Source organism: Gossypium raimondii, chromosome 1 (assembly GCF_025698545.1).
Source record: "Gossypium raimondii isolate GPD5lz chromosome 1, ASM2569854v1, whole genome shotgun sequence".
Lineage (NCBI taxonomy): Eukaryota > Viridiplantae > Streptophyta > Magnoliopsida > Malvales > Malvaceae > Gossypium > Gossypium raimondii.
This window is the reverse complement of record NC_068565.1, coordinates 17226791-17246331: the sequence shown is the minus strand read 5'-3', so window position 1 is coordinate 17246331 and position 19541 is coordinate 17226791. Positions and strand designations below refer to the sequence as shown.

The 19541-nt window shown below is 32.9% G+C and overlaps 1 protein-coding gene across 1 annotated transcript; it reads right to left on the bottom strand.

Moving 5' to 3' along the window:
- Positions 1 to 13620: 13620 nt before the first annotated feature.
- On the bottom strand, positions 13621 to 14192 carry LOC105783140 (uncharacterized). The gene is made up of 2 exons (XM_052627799.1): positions 13973 to 14192; positions 13621 to 13881 (listed from the first exon to the last, which is right to left on the bottom strand). The coding sequence occupies exons 1-2, from the start codon at positions 14069 to 14071 to the stop codon at positions 13636 to 13638; spliced, it is 345 nt and encodes a 114-aa protein (XP_052483759.1). The 5' UTR covers positions 14072 to 14192; the 3' UTR covers positions 13621 to 13635.
- Between the last annotated feature and the right edge of the window lie 5349 nt (positions 14193 to 19541).

Below are 19541 nucleotides of genomic sequence, written 5' to 3'. Positions count from 1 at the left end.
GGGATTTAGGGTTAAAGGTTAAGAGTTAGTGATTTAAGGTTTAGAGATTAAGGTTTAAGCTCAGATTAATTAGTTTTATTAATTTATATATTAAATATGTTCTTAATAATAAAATAAATATATTTAAATTATGAGTATATATTAATTAGTTTTGTTTCCCCAATTTTTCGTCAGTACCATACAAAATCCGGTTCAGCTTTCTTTACAGTAGAAAGGATCGTTCTAAAAATATTTATTGATGAACGACGGGATTTGGATTGTTGGAAGCTACAAGCCCCTTTCGGTTTTTTGGCAATGTTCCTAGGGCACCGATAGCACATGTCAAGAATCCTACAATTGGTGGAGGTTCAGTGATCATTTAAGATATTTCAAGGATGTATAGTTTATATTATTTAAGAGATATAATATATATATATATATATAGATAGATAGATAGATAGATAGATCACTTTATGCATGTATATATATTGATTAATGGTTAAATTAGGGTAGTAAGGTTTATTTGAGACTTGTTAAATGATACAATTAATTAATACTAAATTGTCTGAAAAATATTTAACCTTAACAATTTGATATTTTTATATGAATATATATATAGGTAATTAATTATTTAATTTGGACAGGACCAAAATATAAGAAAAATATAAAAAATATAAAAGGAAATAAAAAACTAAAATTTATAATTTTATCAAAACTTTTAAATATTACTTAAAACTTTAATAATTATTTACTAAAAATTTTAATGAAAATACAATAAATAACTAAATAAATAAATAATGTGAAATTTAGCGGTGTTTTTAGAAAAAACGCCGCTACTATATATACAAAATTTCCAAAACGGCACCGTTTTGGCAAAAGAATTTAAATTCCTTAGTGGCGTTTTTGCCAAAAACGCCGCTAAAGGTAGACATTACCGGCGTTTTTATAAAAAACGCCAAAAAAATTTTCCAAGCTTTTTTGGTACGACGTCGTTTCAGTTTATGGATAAAATTTAAAATTTGGAAAAACGGCGCCGTTTCAGTGGAAGAATAGAATCTGTTACTGGCGTTTTATTGAAAACGCCGCAAGGATATATAAGTGTTTGTAAAAACGGCGTCGGTTTAATTCAGGTAATTAATTTTTGTGGCGTTTTTTCAGAAAACGCCAGAACAGGCACTATAATTTATTAAAACGACGCCGTTTCTTTACGTGCTTTAAAATATTAGTGGCGTTTTTGTCTAAAACGCCGCAAATGTGAATACAATAGAGGCGTTTGTTTTAAAAACGCCGCAAACGAGACTTAAAATTACCTTAAACGGTGCCATTTCCTAAGAGGACATATTTACTTAATCCCTCCCCTCCGTCTCCTTTACCAAAATTTGAAGAAACCTAAGCAGAGTAACAGCAGCGATTCGACAGGGAAGAAAATAAAAAAAATAGCAAGAAAAAAAAAGAGCCGACATCTCAGGAATCAACAGAAATTTGGAATCGATCTTTACACCATTGTTGGGCAAAGCTGCGAGATTTGTATCCCAGGTAAGCCATTTCTGTCGATGACCGATTAAAATTTTAGGGTTTTGTTTATTTGGGATTCAGGGTTTCGATTAAACCGATTCTGTCATAAAAATAAAATTTTAGGGTTTTGTTTATTTGGGATTCAGGGTTTTGTTTATTTGGAATGAATCGATTGGGAATGGGCAATTTGAATGAAATTATTTTCAGCAGAAGGAATAAATTATTGATGGGTTCTAATATTTATTCATTTGAAATTTTTTGCGCATGTTAATTACAAATTTGTTGAATATTTTTTGAGTTGAAATCATTACGGATTTCATCTATTTGAGTTTAAAGCTGAAGCTTTTGTACTTAGATAATCCTGTCATTTATCCGGTTTGTTTGAATAATTTCAACTTCCAGTCATTTATCCGGTTTGTTTGAATAATTTCAACTTCCTGTCATTTATCATTACAAATTTGTTGAATATTTTTTGCGCATGGGAATTACTTTTTTTTTTACTCCCGATAAGTATTAGGTTTAATCCATTTCAGTTGAAATGAATTGAAGTTATGCTTAAATGTATTTGAGTTGTTAACTTATCAAGTCAGATTGGCTCGGCTTTAAATTTGGGTTAATATAGGTGAGGTAAATTTGGAATATTCCTAGTAACCAAGATGCAGAAGTCCTCCATTGGGAAATATCGGTTCCAACATCTGTATGTACAATATACAAACGTGATGATGGGTCAGCCAACCCAGAAAGGCTAATTGATTGAAAAGCAAAAATAAAAAAGAACAAAACAGATTGCTAGCTGGAACTTTAAGTTGGTTATATTTTTTTTGTATAGTTTAATTTTTTTGGTTATATTTTAGTTGTATAGTTTAATTATTATTTTTCATGTTTAGAAGGGAGTTTTATTTACCATTTTAGCTAAATTTGCACTTGACTTTGCAGCTTATTACATTATTTGATGTTTAAATTTAAGAATTGCTATTCATAAGCGCAATTGTTTTAAACTATTAAAATTGAATATAATTCTTAAATAACTTTATATATTTGAGTAATTGAATAAATTATGGGCGAATCATTTAATCGGTTTAGCATTTATAAATTGAATTAAATATATCAAACTTTAGATTTAAAATTTTCATGCCAAATGACCTAACCTCCCCTGTATTTGATAGATTCTTCTCCGAAATTTTTTAACTATAAATTGATTCCTATAGTATGAAGTAGTTAATTAATTGAAATTAATGTTAGTGCCTATCATTTATGATGTTGTTAAATTTGACTTGAGAGACGTAGAAGCCACGTTTTCAGTCAAGTCTTGACCGAAATTATTGGAAATTTGGTTTTGTGTTGTGATCACCAAAAATATAGCATAATTAAAATATGTATATAGCTTAAATGAAATAAAATAAAAAAGATCTGGTCCTACTCCTCCTTCAGCTCTCCCTCACTAAAACAACGTTGAATATATAGTTAGATGACAAAATTCATTGGTCATATACAGTCAAATAAAATAGAAATGCTTAATCCAGTGCATTTCATGGATGAAACATCTTATTTGTTTATATGACAAAATTCATTGGTCATATCGGTCAATTTCTTCCATAAGCTTCTTTGCCTCTTTCATTGCATAAGTCGTCTATTCTTTGGCGTGGAAGGTAAATTTTCATTCTTCGTTGTAATGTATCGTCAGTTAATCATGTAGAAATAAGTTTGAAGATAAAAAGTTTGAAAATGATGAAAATACCTTAGTGGTAAACTTGTAGAAATAAGTTTGAAGATAAATAAGTTTGAAGGTATAATTGAGTTACTTGAGTTTGAACTTAATTAAACTCGTTTACCACTTTTGTATTAAAATAGTTAACTTACATAACTTAATTAATTAATATTATATATAACTTACATAACTTACAACTTACATAACTTACATTAATATTAAACATAAATTACATAACTTACATTAATATTATACATAAATTACATAACTTAATTAATATTATACATAAATTACATAACTTACATTAATATTATACATAAATTACATAACTTAATTAATTAATATTATACATAAATTACATAACTTAATTAATTAATATTATACATAAATTACATAACTTACATTAATATTATACATAAATTACATAACTTAATTAATTAATATTATACATAAATTACATAACTTGCATTAATATTATACATAAGTTACATAACTTACATTAATGCAATACATAAATTACATAACTTAACTAATTAATATTATACATAACTTACATAACTTACAACTTACATAACTTACTTTTTTAATTATTCATAAATTACATAACTTACATTAATGCAATACATAAATTACATAACTTAATTAATTAATATTATACATAACTTACAACTTACATAACTTACTTTTTTAATTATTCATAAATTACATAACTTACATTAATGCAATACATAAATTACATAACTTATTTAATTAATATTATACATAACTTACATAACTTACATAACTTACATTAATATTATACATAAATTACATAACTTAATTAATATACATAAATTACATAACTTACATTAATGTTATACATAAATTACATAACTTAGTTAATTCATATTATACATAACTTACATAACTTACAACTTACATAACTTACATGTTTTTAATTATTCATAAATTACATAACTTACTTAATTTTCATAATAAATAACTTACATAACTTACATAACTTACATAATACATAACTTATATGACTTACATAACTTACATAGCATAATTTTCATAATACACAACTGACATAATTTTCATAATAAATAACTTACATAATACATAACTTACATAGCTTAATTATACTTATTTTTAAATCCTAAACCCGTGCAATTTATTGTCAAGATTAGGCTTCAAGAAAATGGATCGGTCTTGGATGAATTTGTCAAGGGTAAGCGACGGTTATCGAAATGGAGTACAAACTTTTCTAAATTTTGTATTTCAATATGCAAGCCAAGAGAACATGATTCTTTGCCCGTGTAAGAAGTGTGTCAACATAAACTGGCATTATCGTGAAGTTGTATACGAGCATCTAATTGTTGATGGGTTTGTTCGTGGTTATAAACAATGGTTTTTTCATGGAGAATGCCCGCCTAGTACTTCCTCTTCAAGGATGGATGTATCTTATGATAGTACTGCTTACCATCAGTCTGTTAGAGGGGATGACATGGACGGGATGTTGCGGGAAGCATTTAATATTCACATCATGGTTTACTGATCGTTCCCACCGACTTTGTACCATCGATGATTGTAATCTCGGTGGAAATGCTTTTACCGAACCCGGAAGAAGTGTACATCATGAAGAGCCGAATGGAGAAGCGGCAAAGTTCTACACGCTACTTAATGAGATGAACGAAGAACTATATGAAGGATCAAAATTTTCAAAAATGTCTTTCTGCATTCGTCTTTTCCAGTTAAAATGTTCGGGAGGGTGGACCGGGAACTCATTGACAATGCTGTTAGAGTTTTTGAGAGAAATGTTTCCGTTTGCAAAAATCACTCAGTCATGCAAAGATATGAAGAAAATGATAAAAGACTTAGGTCTTGGGTACAACAAAATCCATAGTTGCCCGAATGATTGCATGTTGTATTGGGGCGATCGGAGAAACCAACAGTGCTGTCATGTATGCGGCGAATCCCGTTGGATAAATAGAAACACAGAAGATGGGAACGACGATGAAAATGATGCACAGCCAAGAAAGAAGTCGGTCAAGATTTTGCAGTATTTTCCGCTGATACCAAGACTTCAAAGGCTTTTTATGTCGTCGAAGACAGCGGAGTCAATGGCGTGGCACCATGAAGGACGAACCGATGATAGATTATTAAGGCATCCGGCAGATTCTTTAGCTTGGAAATCATTTGACAATAAATTTCCAAGCTTTGCAAGCGATCCCAGGAGTGTGAGGCTTGGCCTAGCATCTGATGGATTTAATCCTTACAAGATCATGAGTACTGCATACAATACTTGGCCAGTAGTACTTATTCCTTACAATCTGCCTCCGTGGATTTGCATGAAGCAATCTTCCCTTATCTTATCTATGATTATCCCTGGAGAGAAAGGGCACGGGAATGATATCGACATTTATTTACAGCCACTTATTGAAGAGTTAAAACAATTATGGGCTGGTGTCGAGACATACGATGTGCTGAGAAAGGAGAACTTTAATTTACGTGCAGCTTTGATGTGGATCATTAATGACTTCCCCGATTATGCCAATTTATCCAGTTGGAGTACCAAGGGTCGTTATGCGTGCCCTTGTTGTGCTGCACAAACATGTTCGCAATGGTTATACAATGGGAAGAAGTTCTCTTACATGGGGCATCACCGGTGGTTACCGAAAAATCATAGATTTAGATTTCAGAGTTCGGCATTTGACGGTACTGAAGAGTTCAGAGAAGCTCCTTCGCAGACAAGTGGATCTGAAATCTTATTAATGTTGGAAGATATGAATTTCAGTTATGGGAAGATGAATCAACCGCCAAACACGCAAAGAAATAGAAGATCAAATGATGAAGCTGATGATAACTCCGATGAAGAGGATGATCCTAATGAGGCGGACTTGTGGAAAAAAAGAAGTTTTTTTTTTTGAGTTGCCTTATTGGGAGCACCACCTTTTACGACACAATCTTGATGTTATGCATATTGAGAAAAATGTCTGCGAGAACATTGTCTGTACAATTTTGAATGTAGACGGAAAATCAAAAGACAATCTTCAGAGTCGACTTGATTTAGTTCAGATGGGAATTCGACCTGATCTTCATCCGAATCCACTTCCGAATGGTAAATATCGGTTGTCGCCTTCTATTTTCTCAATGTCGAAGACAGAGAAAGAAGTGTTCTGCATGGTGTTGAAGGATATAAAGGTTCCAGATGCGTATGCATCAAATATATCTCGATGTGTTAGTGTTAAAGATCGAAGACTATATTCGCTAAAATCACATGACTATCACATCTTGATGCAAGATTTACTGCCAGTTGCTCTACGATGTTGTATTTCGAAGAAGGTGACGTCTTGTATAATTGAACTATCCAATATAATGAAAGCCATTTGTGGCAAAGTTTTGGATGTTCAAGAACTTCAGAAGGTACAGGATCGAGTCGCTTTAACCTTATGCAACATGGAGAAAATCTTCCCACCTTCCTTCTTCACTATTATGGTTCACTTGATAATCCATCTCCCGCATGAAGTAATTCTTGGCGGACCCGTTTTCTATCGATGGATGTATCCCATAGAAAGGTGTTAATTACAATTTTTAAAATTTTCCTTCATTCACCTATATGCCTTTAGTTACAACTTTTGATAATGTTGTATATCGTGTTTAGGTTCCTATCCAAATTAAAGTCTTATTGCCGCAACAAGCGTTATCCAGAAGGATCGATTGTTGAAGGCTACTTGGCAGAGGAATGTATGACCTTCTGTTCAAGATATTTGGAAGATGTTGAAACAAGGTTGAACAGACCAAATAGAAATGCTAGACTCACGGATCATAACTTTGCCGATAATTATTTGTTCCAAAGTTTTGGAGAACCAATCAGTAAAGTTGAAATTGCAGAATTAGATGATTTATCGTGGGTACAAGCACATCGATATGTTCTGTTTCACCACGAATCAGTGGAACCTTTACGCAAGTAAGTTCTAGAAATTTGATAAATATTCATCATTTAAAAATTGGTTATAGTCTAACAAACTGAACATATTTTTAACATAGTGAGTACAAACAAATATTGAGATCTCGTTCGCGCTCCTGAAGAACACAACATCGAGATATCAACAAGTTGTTTACAGAATCTTTTCATGAATGGTTAAGCCAAACGATATGTAATTGGAGCTTTCACCGACAAATAATAATATTTACTCAAAACATTTTTAATTACTCAGTTTCCTTTCCATTCAATAGGTTTGGAGTGGGAAGAATGTCACCGACGAAGTTAAATGGCTTTCCCAAGGTCCAAATCGGGTGGTTAAAAGATGTAGTGCGTTCCTCATAAACGGATTCAGATTTCACACAAAATATCGCGAGAGATTGAGGAGAACGCAAAATTGTAGAATAGTTGTTAATTCCTCAATTACAAGTTATGCTAGTGCTAGGGACAATAATCCTGTGGAGGGAAATGTGGAATATTTTGGACTTCTTACTGACATAATTGAGTTGGATTACTATGGCAAATGGAAAGTTGTCTTATTTCAAGGTGATTGGGCGATGTTATCTGCACGTGGAATCAAGCAAGATCAATTTGGTTTCACAATGGTAAATGCGCTCGATTGATTCACAGGACAACAATTGATTGATGAGCAGTATGTATTTTCTTCTCAAGTCAAACAAGTTTTTACTCAAAAGATCCAAGCGATGAGGGTTGGTACGTTGTACTCGTAACATCCCGAGACTTGTTTGACATGGGCAAGTGGAAGTAGAGATGACATTGACGACAGAACACAAACTTTGCCATTTCCAGAACCGAACTTAAACGAAAACATCCCTAGTACTAGTACACAATTTCAATGGGTCCGCCAGGATACGGATGAAGATATTTACGAATTATAATGTAGTAAGCTTTTACGATTATCTAATTATATTTACGAATGATGATATTTCAACTATTTTATATGTGATATTATTGTTGTAATTGTATACTATGTTTTCAACTAGTTTATTTGTATTGCAGATAAAATGCCTAGAAAAAAAGTGCGATAGCACCGCATTGTTCAAGGTACTCCAAACTCGGCGGAAACAAACAGCACTGAACAACAGACTGCTATTGGATCTTTGAATGTTCCGGTTACACCTGAGGAACCTATAGAAGTTCAAAGTAATTTAACATTTAATTTACATGTGTGTTGACTTCTTGTTTATTTTTTTTTAAATTTCGTATATTACAATACTTTTATTTTTCAGATGAAACTGGAGGGACGCGGAGAGTTCGCGGATGTACGGTACTGAGTGATTTATACGAGCTAGATCTAGTCGAGCGTGTCCAAGTATCCAGTAATAGCTTTGGTCAGCCTGTTGGATCAGAAACTCGCCTTTTAGCAGGATACATGGGCATTCTAGCACGGAATGCAAATATGTTGCCAATTAACTTTGAGTTATGGCATAAAGTGCCCGAGAGTAACAAGAACCAAGCTCTCGATAACATTAAGGTAACAAAACGTGTATGTCATTTATAATACTTGGGTTTAAGTTTCGTTTACATTTACTTTCTTAAGTTGTGTTTTTTGTAGGCGAGATTTGCTCTAGATGTCTCCGATGCTTATGTAAAGAAGGCATTGGGAAAAAGATGGAGGGACCATAATAGCACTTTAAAGAAAGACTATTTTAAGACAAAACAACACTCGACGAGAGATTACAAAATGTCCTTGGGAATCTTTGAGGTACCAGTGGGAAGAGGTCGTTAGATTTTGGACTTCGAAGAAAGGAGAGGTATGTTTAACTTATAAAATTTTGTAATTATTTTAGTGTATAGTATTTCCTAATTAACGTACTAATAATTTCATAATGTAGGATCGTGAACGAGTTGGAAAAATAGTAGGCGACAACAAAAATTCACTCACACAATTTGGGTCGAAAAGTTTTGCGTGTGTAGCTCATGCAGAGGTATTTTGAATTTTTTAATATTGGCAGATATTTATTACTTTCTATCAATTAATATTTTTACTATTGTATTGTAGAAACTGTCGTCCAGTCAAAAAGTTGGACGCCTTCAACTTTTTGACATTACACATAGGAAGAAAGATGGAAACCTTATGACTCCTGAAGCTGCAGAAATTATGGTACGTTTGCTTAATACAATTTCACTTGTTTTAATTATTTATAGTGTTTATTTTCTAATGATTTATTTCATTTATTGTAATGCAAATATTTTTAAGTTATGTTGCATTGAGTTTTTTAATATATATTGCGTTCCTAACTATGTGATTTATTTTTTAGGAAAAATTAAAGGATAAAAAGGTGGAGTACGAAGCGATTGCTTCCAGTGATAGTTCTGTTCATATTGACGACATTGATAACCGGATTATCACTAAAGTTTTGGGTACTGAAAGGAATGGTCGGGTTCAATTTCAAGGATCTTTTGTTAACCCATCCCAATATTTTGGATCTAGCTCGCAACAATATATGCCTTCGGGGAGTCGAGACGAAGCTGAAGTTCAGAGGTTAAGAGACCAGATGGCTCAGATGCAAGCGACAACAACTGAGCAAATTACACAACTTAAAGCGGAGGCATCATCGAGAGAAGCTGATGTTCAAAAAAGATATGAAGAACTCCAGCTACAACTTAAAGCAGATGCAGCAGAGAGAGAAGCTAAGGTTCAACGAAAGTATGAAGAACTCTAGCAAAGACTTAAAGTAGATCGGCAAGAAGAGAAAGAGGCAAGACGAGAGAAATGTGCAGCGAGAGAAGCAGAGGCTAAAGCGAGGAAGCAGAGGTGCAGTGAGGGAAGCAGAGCGTCAAAGTTCGATGAACTCCAAGCAGACTTCAGAGTATGATGAAGATGTTTCAAGATGCATAACAATGCAAATCTTAGACTATCGTGTAAATATACTTGATTTTGACTTTTAATTATCATTTTAACTTTTAACATTTTGTAAGAATAATCTGAATTTTATTTTATTTATTGATATTTATTATATTATTTGTTTAAAATATAGATTTATTACTTTTGGCTGGTTTAGATATGATTTCTTCTGATTTGTTTTTACAGGAGGGCTGAAAATATAAAAAAAATTTATTTTACAAATCTGCCAAATTTAGTGGCGTTTTTCAAAAAAAAAACGCCACTAAAGGTGTTGGCCTTTAGTGGCGTTTTCGAAAAAAGCGCCACTAAAGATCATGGTCTTTCGCGGCGTTTGTGGGGACAGCGCCGCTATAGATCAGGGTCTTTTGCGGCGTTTTAGGGAAAAGCGCCACTAAAGACCCTGATCTTTAGCGGCGCTTGTCGCAAAAAAGCCACTAAAGACCCTGATCTTTAGCGACGTTTCCACTAAAGCGCCGCTAAAGACCATTATCTTTAGCGGCGCTTCCACTAAAGCGCCGCTAAAGGTCTTAGTCTTCAGCGGCGTTTGTGCTAGAAGCGCCGCTATAGAGCAACACCTTTAGCGGTGTTTTTTTCTAAAAACGCCACTAAATTTAGCGGCGCAGTCATTAGCGGCTTTTGTTGCGGCGCTTTTCAAAGCGCCGCTAAAAGTATTTGCGGCGTTAAAAAGCGCCGCTAAAGGCCTAAAAAAGCGCCGCTAAAAGCCTGTTTTGGTGTAGTGATAGAGCATTTCCCCAAACGTTTAATGAATCCAAAAAGCCATTCCCCTCGTCCATCTCTTAAGTCTTCCCTTGCGAGAGCATATCCAGAATCAATCTTCACCGCACCATCCATTTGTAGTCTCACCCAATTGTCACCCCAAAACAAACTCATTTTTCCGAACTTGCCTCACGTCAAAATTGTCGTTATGAGAGTGTTTATATTGCTTGGTCCAACTAAAAGCCTTTTTAATAATTTTCGATGAGCTCCATGGCACTCCTTGAAAGACTAGGAGATTCCTATTCTTCCAAATTCTCCAAATAACACAACCAAAGAAAACTGTCCAATCAATCCCCCCAAATGCGAGCTTTTGACTATTTACCATACACAACACCAAAACAGGTTTTTAGCGGCGTTTTTTTATACCTTTAGCGGCGCTTTTTAGCGCCGCTAAAAGTATTTGCGGCGTTTTTGAAAGCGCTGCAAAAAATGCCACTGTTGTTATCGTCGCAAACTTTTGCGGCGCTTTTACCACAAACGCCGCTATAGATCAGGATCTTTAGCGGCGCTTTTCTAACAAACGCCGCTATAGCTCAAGACCTTTAGCGGCGCTTTTACCACAAACGCCACTATAGATCAAAGACCTTTAGCGACGCTTTGATTACAAACGCCGCTAAAAACACCACATTTAGAAATATTAAATATTAAAATTAAACATTATTAATATCAAAAATTAATTAGTATTAAATATATACTTTTAGTTAAAAGATAGTATTTAATCATATAATAAATTAATTTTTTAGTCAAAATATTGAAAAATTATGTTAATATTTAAATAGCAAAATTACAAGTTCAAATAGTGCAACTAATTGATTGCAAAAAAAAATGCACAAGTTCAAAATGTAAAATTTATAGACTAAAATGGAAATTCAAAAACCCTTTGAAATTAAACTGAAATGGATCATCTTCATCTTCATCTTCATCATCTTCTTCTTCACTTTCAACTCTGTGACCATCTTCTTCTCTGCTGCCTATGTGATTCAATGCTCTCCTTTCATCATCTTCATCGTCATTATAAGGCACAGTGACTCTTCAGGAGGTGAAGATGGTGACTCCACAACCCTCTGCCGTTTTAAGTCCCGTTTTACGTCTACACTATCACCAAGTTTCCTTTTTGCTTTCATCTTCTTTCCCCCTCCTTCACTCTCACAATTTCTGCTGTTATACCACAGTAGCATTCATCAATTAAACTAAATTCCCATGAGATCTTCTACTACAATCGTTCACCTAAAATAAATGATAAAAAAAAAGAACTATACTTTTGGATGCTGAGAAAAAAAGCAGAAAAATTCATAGCCAACTATCTAGGGTTTTTATTGAGTACCAGATAAAACATAGCAGCATAGCAAGTCAAAGTTGGTAGGGATTTTCCCAACCAAGAATATGGAATCACACTACACTAGAAGAAAATAACATGCCTCGTTGCTTATTTCGGTTCCACAGTCATGATCATAAGTATAATTATAATAATATAGGTTTTGAGTCCTGAAGTATTGACTGACCTGTTGGGGTCTTATTATCTTTGTATCGGGATCATCTAGAGACTCGTGCCAGTGTGCCAAGTACCCAGCCATTCGAAGGATTGCAAATAACACAGTGAAGAACTCTGGTGGAAATCCCATGGCCCTATTGAATAAAACCTCAATTGTCACTGGTCCAACATCTAAAATATATCTTATACATTCGTCTAGTTTCTCAAAGTGAGCAGTGAAATTAATCTTATCTTACTGATATATTAACCCAGAATAGAAATCAACATTTGGATAAAGCTTCCTCTTAATAAAATATTCGTCAGATAATGCGGCCTTCTCCAAACTAACAGCTACCTGCAAAAGGGGAAAATGATAGACGGCAAGAGAAAAGCATATTAAAACATTTACAGTAAACAAAGAAATCATGGACAAAATTAGAATGTCACTTATACAAACTATAAAGTACTAATGAATCCCTGTTTAGAAAACATAATACTATTTACGGAATTTGCCACCAAATATGAAGCCAACATGATTGAACTCCCAGTCCATGCGTTATTATACCTTGATCAGCTTACATACCATGAAACATTCAAGTTCAATCATGAAGAACTTAAAACAGATTAGGTGTGGGAAAAGGTTAGTTGCTTTATGTAAAAGAAAATAATCCGGAGGGTTGTCGATAAACACCTCAATAAGTGGATCCCGACCAACAATAGAAAAAATTAAGTACAAAGGAGATTAGATAAATTTTCAAACAAAATATCAGCGACTAAAATATACTATACATTTCTTTTATTTTTTTAAAGAAATTAGAAGAGTTTAACAATAAAATTATGAAAAACCACAAGCCACTGTCACTACTGCTGGGACATTCAAACTGACATAAATTAAAACCAAACTCCGATCAAGAAATGAGTATATAGAAAACAATAGAAGATTCTTCAAATATGAAAAAAATTAAAATCAAAATAAAGAGGAAAAATACTAAAAAAACAAAATAAAATATCAAAGAAAATGAAGCGAAGAAAATTTTCATAAAGAAAATAAATATGACCACCTTCTGTGCAATTCAGTGCAATTGTTGACAAGCCCATTGAGTTCTTAGTACCCTTAGCAAGAGATTCCAAAGAAGCACCAGCCTGCAAAAGGGTACAAAGAAATAGACTGAAACAGGGTTCAATAAAATAGAAACACAATTCAAAATTTCGGATTACACCAACTAAATTTCTTTCATCAATGCTTAATAAACCTCATATACTCGGACATGTAATTATAGTATGTTTACTATATACATAAAGAATGAGTAAAAATATATGATCAAAAGCAAATATTTTTTTGATAAAGAAATTCAAATTTGAACCCGCAATTGCAGCAGTAAACTATGCATGTTATCCAGTTTCTGTTTAAGTTCTTTAATGTTAGTAAGGTTCACCAGGGAAGACTCAGAATTAGATGATTCAGTGATGAGAGCGGCACACTTTTCAAGCTTGAGCAACCACAAGATTCCAGCAGTTAACCTACCAATTGAATCAACTTCGGATTTGCATAAGAAAGCAAGGTGTTGAAGTTCGTCCTTGGTTAAAACAGCCTCAATCTATAGAAGTGAATGAAACCTTTATTTAAGAGTGTGATTGGAGATTACTACCTATGTAATCAAGTTCTTTTAAAAGTAAGAATGAATTTACCTGTTGTTTGACTGAGAGTTTAAAGTTCTCCATCATCCAGTTGATGGTTTCGTTGTCAACTTTATCTTCCAATATCTTCATACGAACTTCAAGATTCATTCTTCCAAATATTCAGACACTTTCTTTGAAGCCATTTACAGGTAAAGGATCTTCGAGGATGCTTCTCCTCTTAATATTCATGCTAAATGCACAATTTGGATCCCATTTTCCTGTTGATATTCATGCACTCTTTGCAAATAAGGGCACTACCAGACCAACCATAGTAATGTCATTTCATGTTTTAGAAAAGCTACTTGCATCCATGAATAGAAACACTTTGGCACAGCGCAAACCATGTTTATTAGTAATATTTCTACATCGCATTCTCACAAGCAATCTATATATTGACAAATTTTGGCATTATGCAATAGAATTCCTCTGAAACAACAACAACATGAGGATAATCTTATGACTATCCTAACTTTATAAACATAATGCAAGAATCGTATAATTTTTTTTTAACACAACCAACTTATATTGCAATGAATCCACGCTTTAACACAATAAACCCAGAATTTGAAGACTAGAACAGTGGCAGTGCCATACATCCAAAAGACTAAGAAGGACACGTAAATAAGCTCAGCAACTCTAATAAATAAAACAAGGAAATAGAACGGGCGAGAAATTTAAAAGAAAAAAAATGCATTATTTTCTAGCTACTAGAAAAACAAAGAAGACTTCAAGTTGACAGCAAATACGAACAGAAGAAAAGTCGAATTGAGACCACAAGTAAAACCAATTCCTGAAACAAGTATGAAAAAGACCCAATCTTTATTTTATTCCTTTTCTTAAAAACCAATGAAGGAGAAAAGAAAAGGCAAGTACCTCAATAGCGTTCTTCAAAAGAAGGTCATCTTCAGGTATCCAAATGGAAAGGGCTGGCGCCAAAGCCCCCATCTATTTTGGAGCACAACTAAGCAAGAAGGAGCCACCTTTCAACCCCTCCCCCTTTTTTTTATATTCGTTTTACAACTTTGTCTTCCCACGATTTGTGTCTGGCGAAGCGTCGGTTTGGGTCTCTCTAAGTGTGTGAACCATGAAAACGAAAAACAAAAGAACTAAAAAGAGTGTGTGGGAGGGAATTTTAAGAGGAAACCTAGAACTAAAAACTGAAACCAGAGGACAGTAGAATAGAATAGCTAACCTGGAACAGTAGAAGTCTGCATTTTGTAAAGTTAGGGGTTTCAGGGGGAAATTAGGGATTTCGAAAATTTGGGAATAATATGGCGCGATTCTTTTAAAAGTATTTGTGGCGTTTTACAAAAAACGCCACAAAAAATCATAGTTTTTAATACATAGTTTTTTGAACTTTGCGGCGTTTATATCATAGCGCCACTAATGCTCATAAAAAATGACACCGTTTTGTTTAAACAACAATGAAATTTGCGGCGCTTTTAGCGTAGCGCCGCTAATGCTGACCTTTAGCGGTGTTTTTCTCCTAGCGCCTCGAAATCCATTAAATTCGTAGCCAAAAACTACACCGTTTTGTCTATATTATTAAGAATTTTTTGCGGCGTTTTGGACAAAAATGCCACTAATAAATGAAATTCTTTATTGAAGCAGTACTGCGTTTTGGAAAATTTTAATACATAGGTTTTTTTAAGTTATATTTATAAAAATTAGATAAAATTAAAAATTTTAGTTTTTTAAGTAATATTTATAAAAATTAGATAAAATTAAAAGTTTAGTGTTTTTATTTCATTTTTATTTTTGTATTTTAATTTTATTTCTTATAAATTGGCCCTCTCCAAATTTAATAATTATACCTACATTATCCATAGCAATCTATTACTTTTTAAACTTATTTATTAATTGATTTAAGGTAATATTTAAATATATCAAATGGTTTAGATTCAATTTTTTAAATATAAAACATTAATTAATTGTATAAAATTCCAAATCTCAAGTAAACCTTAACCTTATTAAACCCTAAATGAACCATTGAAATGATATAAATATTTAAGTCTATCTATTATATACATCTCTTTCAAGGCATAATTTAAACCCTAAATTATACATCTTTTACAATTACATAATAACATATTTAAAATATAAATAAAAAATATAAACCCAAAACCCTAACCCGACCCCTAAAACCCTAAACCCTAAATCCCTAACTCTTAACCACTAACGTCTAACCCCTAAACTCTTAACCCCTAAACCTTAAATCTCGACCAACGTCCCTTAATTAAACCATAATCCCTAATCCATAATCCCTAAATCCATATATATAGTACTCCCTAAACCTTTAAATATGAACCCCTAAATCGGCCTTAACTATTAAATTTATCATATACTCTAAACTAATTAAAAACCCTAAACAATTTTATTATTATCTTTTACAACTACATAATAACATATTTTAAATATAATAATAATAATCTAAACCCAAAACCCTAACCTGACCCCTAAAACCTTAAACCCTAAATCCCTAACTCTTAACCCCTAGCTAACATCTAAATCCTAAACCCCTAACCCCTAAGCCTTAAATCCCAACCCTTAATTAAACCATAATCATTATTAATCCATAATCCCTAAATCCATAAATACTCCATAACTAAAACCTTAAAATATAAACTCTTAAACCGACCTTAAATCTTAAATAAAATTATATACCCTAAACTGAAAATCCTAAACTATAGTGATAATTAATTCAATATTTTAAAATTAATAATATCTCTTTTACGATTATATAAGAAATTTTTATTATATAAATTAAAAATAATTAGTAATCATGTACCCAAAAATTTTAAAATTATTTTAACTAATAGTCTTTTAATTTTTCCATGTGTTTTATTTCAAATTATTTCCACGTGTTATTTTTTTCAAGTTTTAAATATTTAATTAGAAATAAGTTCAATTTTAAATAATTAATATAAATAATAAATCAATTAAACACCGCTAAATCCCCGAAAGTGCAAAAAAAGGTGTAGTTTTGGCTTAGGTTTTTTTGCGGCGCTTCCTTAAAAACGCCGCTAAATCCCCGAAAGCGCACAAAACGGAGTCGTTTTGTTTTATGTTTTTATGGCTTTCTAAAAACGCCATAAAATCCTCAAAGCTCACAAAACGCTCGTTTTGGATTAGGTTTTTTGCAGCGCTTTCCCAAAAACGCCGCTAAAGCCCTGAGCATTAGCGGCGCTTTCTTAAAAACGCCGCTAAACCCCCGAAAGCTCATAAAAATTGCGTCGTTTTACATTAGGTTTTTTGCGGCGCTTTCTCAAAAACGCCGCTAAAGCCGTGAGCATTAGCGGCGCTTCCTTAAAAACGCCGCTAAATCCACAAAGCTCACAAAACTGCGTCGTTTTGGATTAGGTTTTTGCGCTTTCTCAAAACGCCGCTAAAGCGTGAGCATTAGCGCGCTTCCTTAAAACGCCGCTAAATCCACAAAGCTCACAAAGCGCATCGTTTTGGATTAGGTTTTTGCGCGCTTTCTCAAAACGCCGCTAAAGCCTCGAGCATTAGCGGCGCTTCCTTAAAAACGCCGCTAAATCCACAAAGCTCACAAAACTGCATCGTTTTGGATTAGGTTTTTTGCGGCGCTTTTTAAAAAACGCCACTATTGCTTATTGTTAGCGGCGTTTTCCAGGAAGCGCCACTAATGCTCGATCTTTAGCGGCGTTTGAATAAAAAACGCCGCTAAAAACGCCGCTAAAAGCCCGTTTTGGTGTAGTGATATTAGATACTAGCCACTCTTGCATATTCCCATAAAAGAAATGATTATGTTCTTCAGCTCAAATTATTTGAGTCCAAATATCTTTAGCTGCATTACAGTCTCTAATGGCATGTATAACTTTCTCTGATTCAATCCCACAATCTGGGTAAAGATCATTGTGCTTAATACCCCGTCTTTGCCTCTCCACTTGCATCAACAGATGTTGCTTGAGAACCAACCAAATAAAAGACCGAACCCTCTGAGGCCCTTTATACTTCCATGCCAATTTCCAAATTTCATCCTTCGAACTCCACGAATTCTCCTTAAGTATCTTGTAGGCATTCTTGATAGAGAATGCGTTAGATGTGGTTCTCACCCAAGTTACTATGTCAAAACCTAGAGAGGGATGTGGGGGAGGAATACTGACTGTCGAAACCATTTTTTAAAACAAAAATTAGTTGTCGACTTAAAAATGAAAATTGGAGTTGCCACCAATCTTTTATTGAAGTGTGATTGGATCACCTAAAAACGATTCTGGTCTACGAGTTTTAGAAAAACAGTTTCGGGAGTCAGTTACGTACGAGGAAAGATTAGCACCCTCGTAACGCACAAAATTGGTACCAACTTAATTATTTAATGTCTTAAGGTCTAATGGTTAAAAATTCGAGAAGAAATTTAAAAATATGATCCTTTTTTATTGATGCCAATTTTAAAAACAATACTTGGAGGAAAAAAAATTAAATGAATGTAGAAAAGGTTTCCTCATCTCAAGGCGATAAAGTGTCGCATCCCGTAAGTTAGGATACAGTATTTGAATCCTTGAGAATAAGCTAACCCTAAAAAAATTTATCAAAATTTCGTATTTTTGAAATCTGAAAATGTTTGGTCATCTTAGTTCAATGAGAAAACCGAAACCTCGTAAGTTAAGGCACGACTTCTCGGAATTCCAAATATGACATGCAACTTGCTTTTAATTTTATTAAAAACGTAAGTTTTGAAATTTTTAAAAAGTTTAATTATCGAGGTTTGACGAGAAAACTGAAGCCCCGTAAGTTAGAGCACGACTTCTTGTCATCCCAAATACCATGTATTGCAAATCTTGTTATACAGCATTTTTAAAGAAAATTTTACAGACTTAGGAGTATAATTTAAGGTAATATGGAAGACAAATCATAAATCTATAGTTACATTGATGAATAATAACAAATTAAAATACAAATGGGCAATTGGCACTCATAATGGCACATATCATCTCAATTAATCAAAGAAGACGCAAGGAAATAATATATAATACAATTTTAAAGTAAATAGTACAACAATTTAAGGTAAATAACATACAAAACAAGTTACAATGAATAATATACTCAATAATTCAGAAATAAATAACTTCCATAACAAATTTTTAAAAACATGTGAAAATTTTGAAATAAAGAAATAATAAAAGAAATTTAAAATAATACATAAAATAGTTAAAAGGATAATAATAAAATACAAAACAAGAATAAAACGCACCAAAAAATTTAAACTTTAAAAGGCTAAAGTTAAATTAATTAAGGATTTAAAAGATGAAATTTTTAAAAAAAGTAATAATAATGATAATAATATTAATAATAACAATGATAATAAAAAAAACTTTAAAATAGGGAATCTAAGTGAACAAAGGATTTAATTGAAACTAAATGATATTTAAAGGCATTGATTTAAAACATATATAAAAAAACTGATAAGGGCTTGATTGCAACACGCATAAAATAAAAAGGACCGATTGAGGCAATACCCCAGGCCTTTACACGCAGCGTTGAGAAATGGGCCAAAATAAAATGATACAGAAATTATGGGGTGAAATTTAAAAAAAAAGAAAAAAAGAAAAAAATAGAG

Excerpts from the sequence above, each read along its gene's own strand:
- LOC105783140 (XM_052627799.1), bottom strand. The coding sequence starts at position 14,071 with ATGAATCTTGAAGTTCGTATGAAGATATTGGAAGATAAAGTTGACAAC. Across the intron at positions 13,882-13,972 it reads AACTCTCAGTCAAACAACAG|ATTGAGGCTGTTTTAACCAA; the intron begins GTAAATTCATTC and ends TCACTTCTATAG.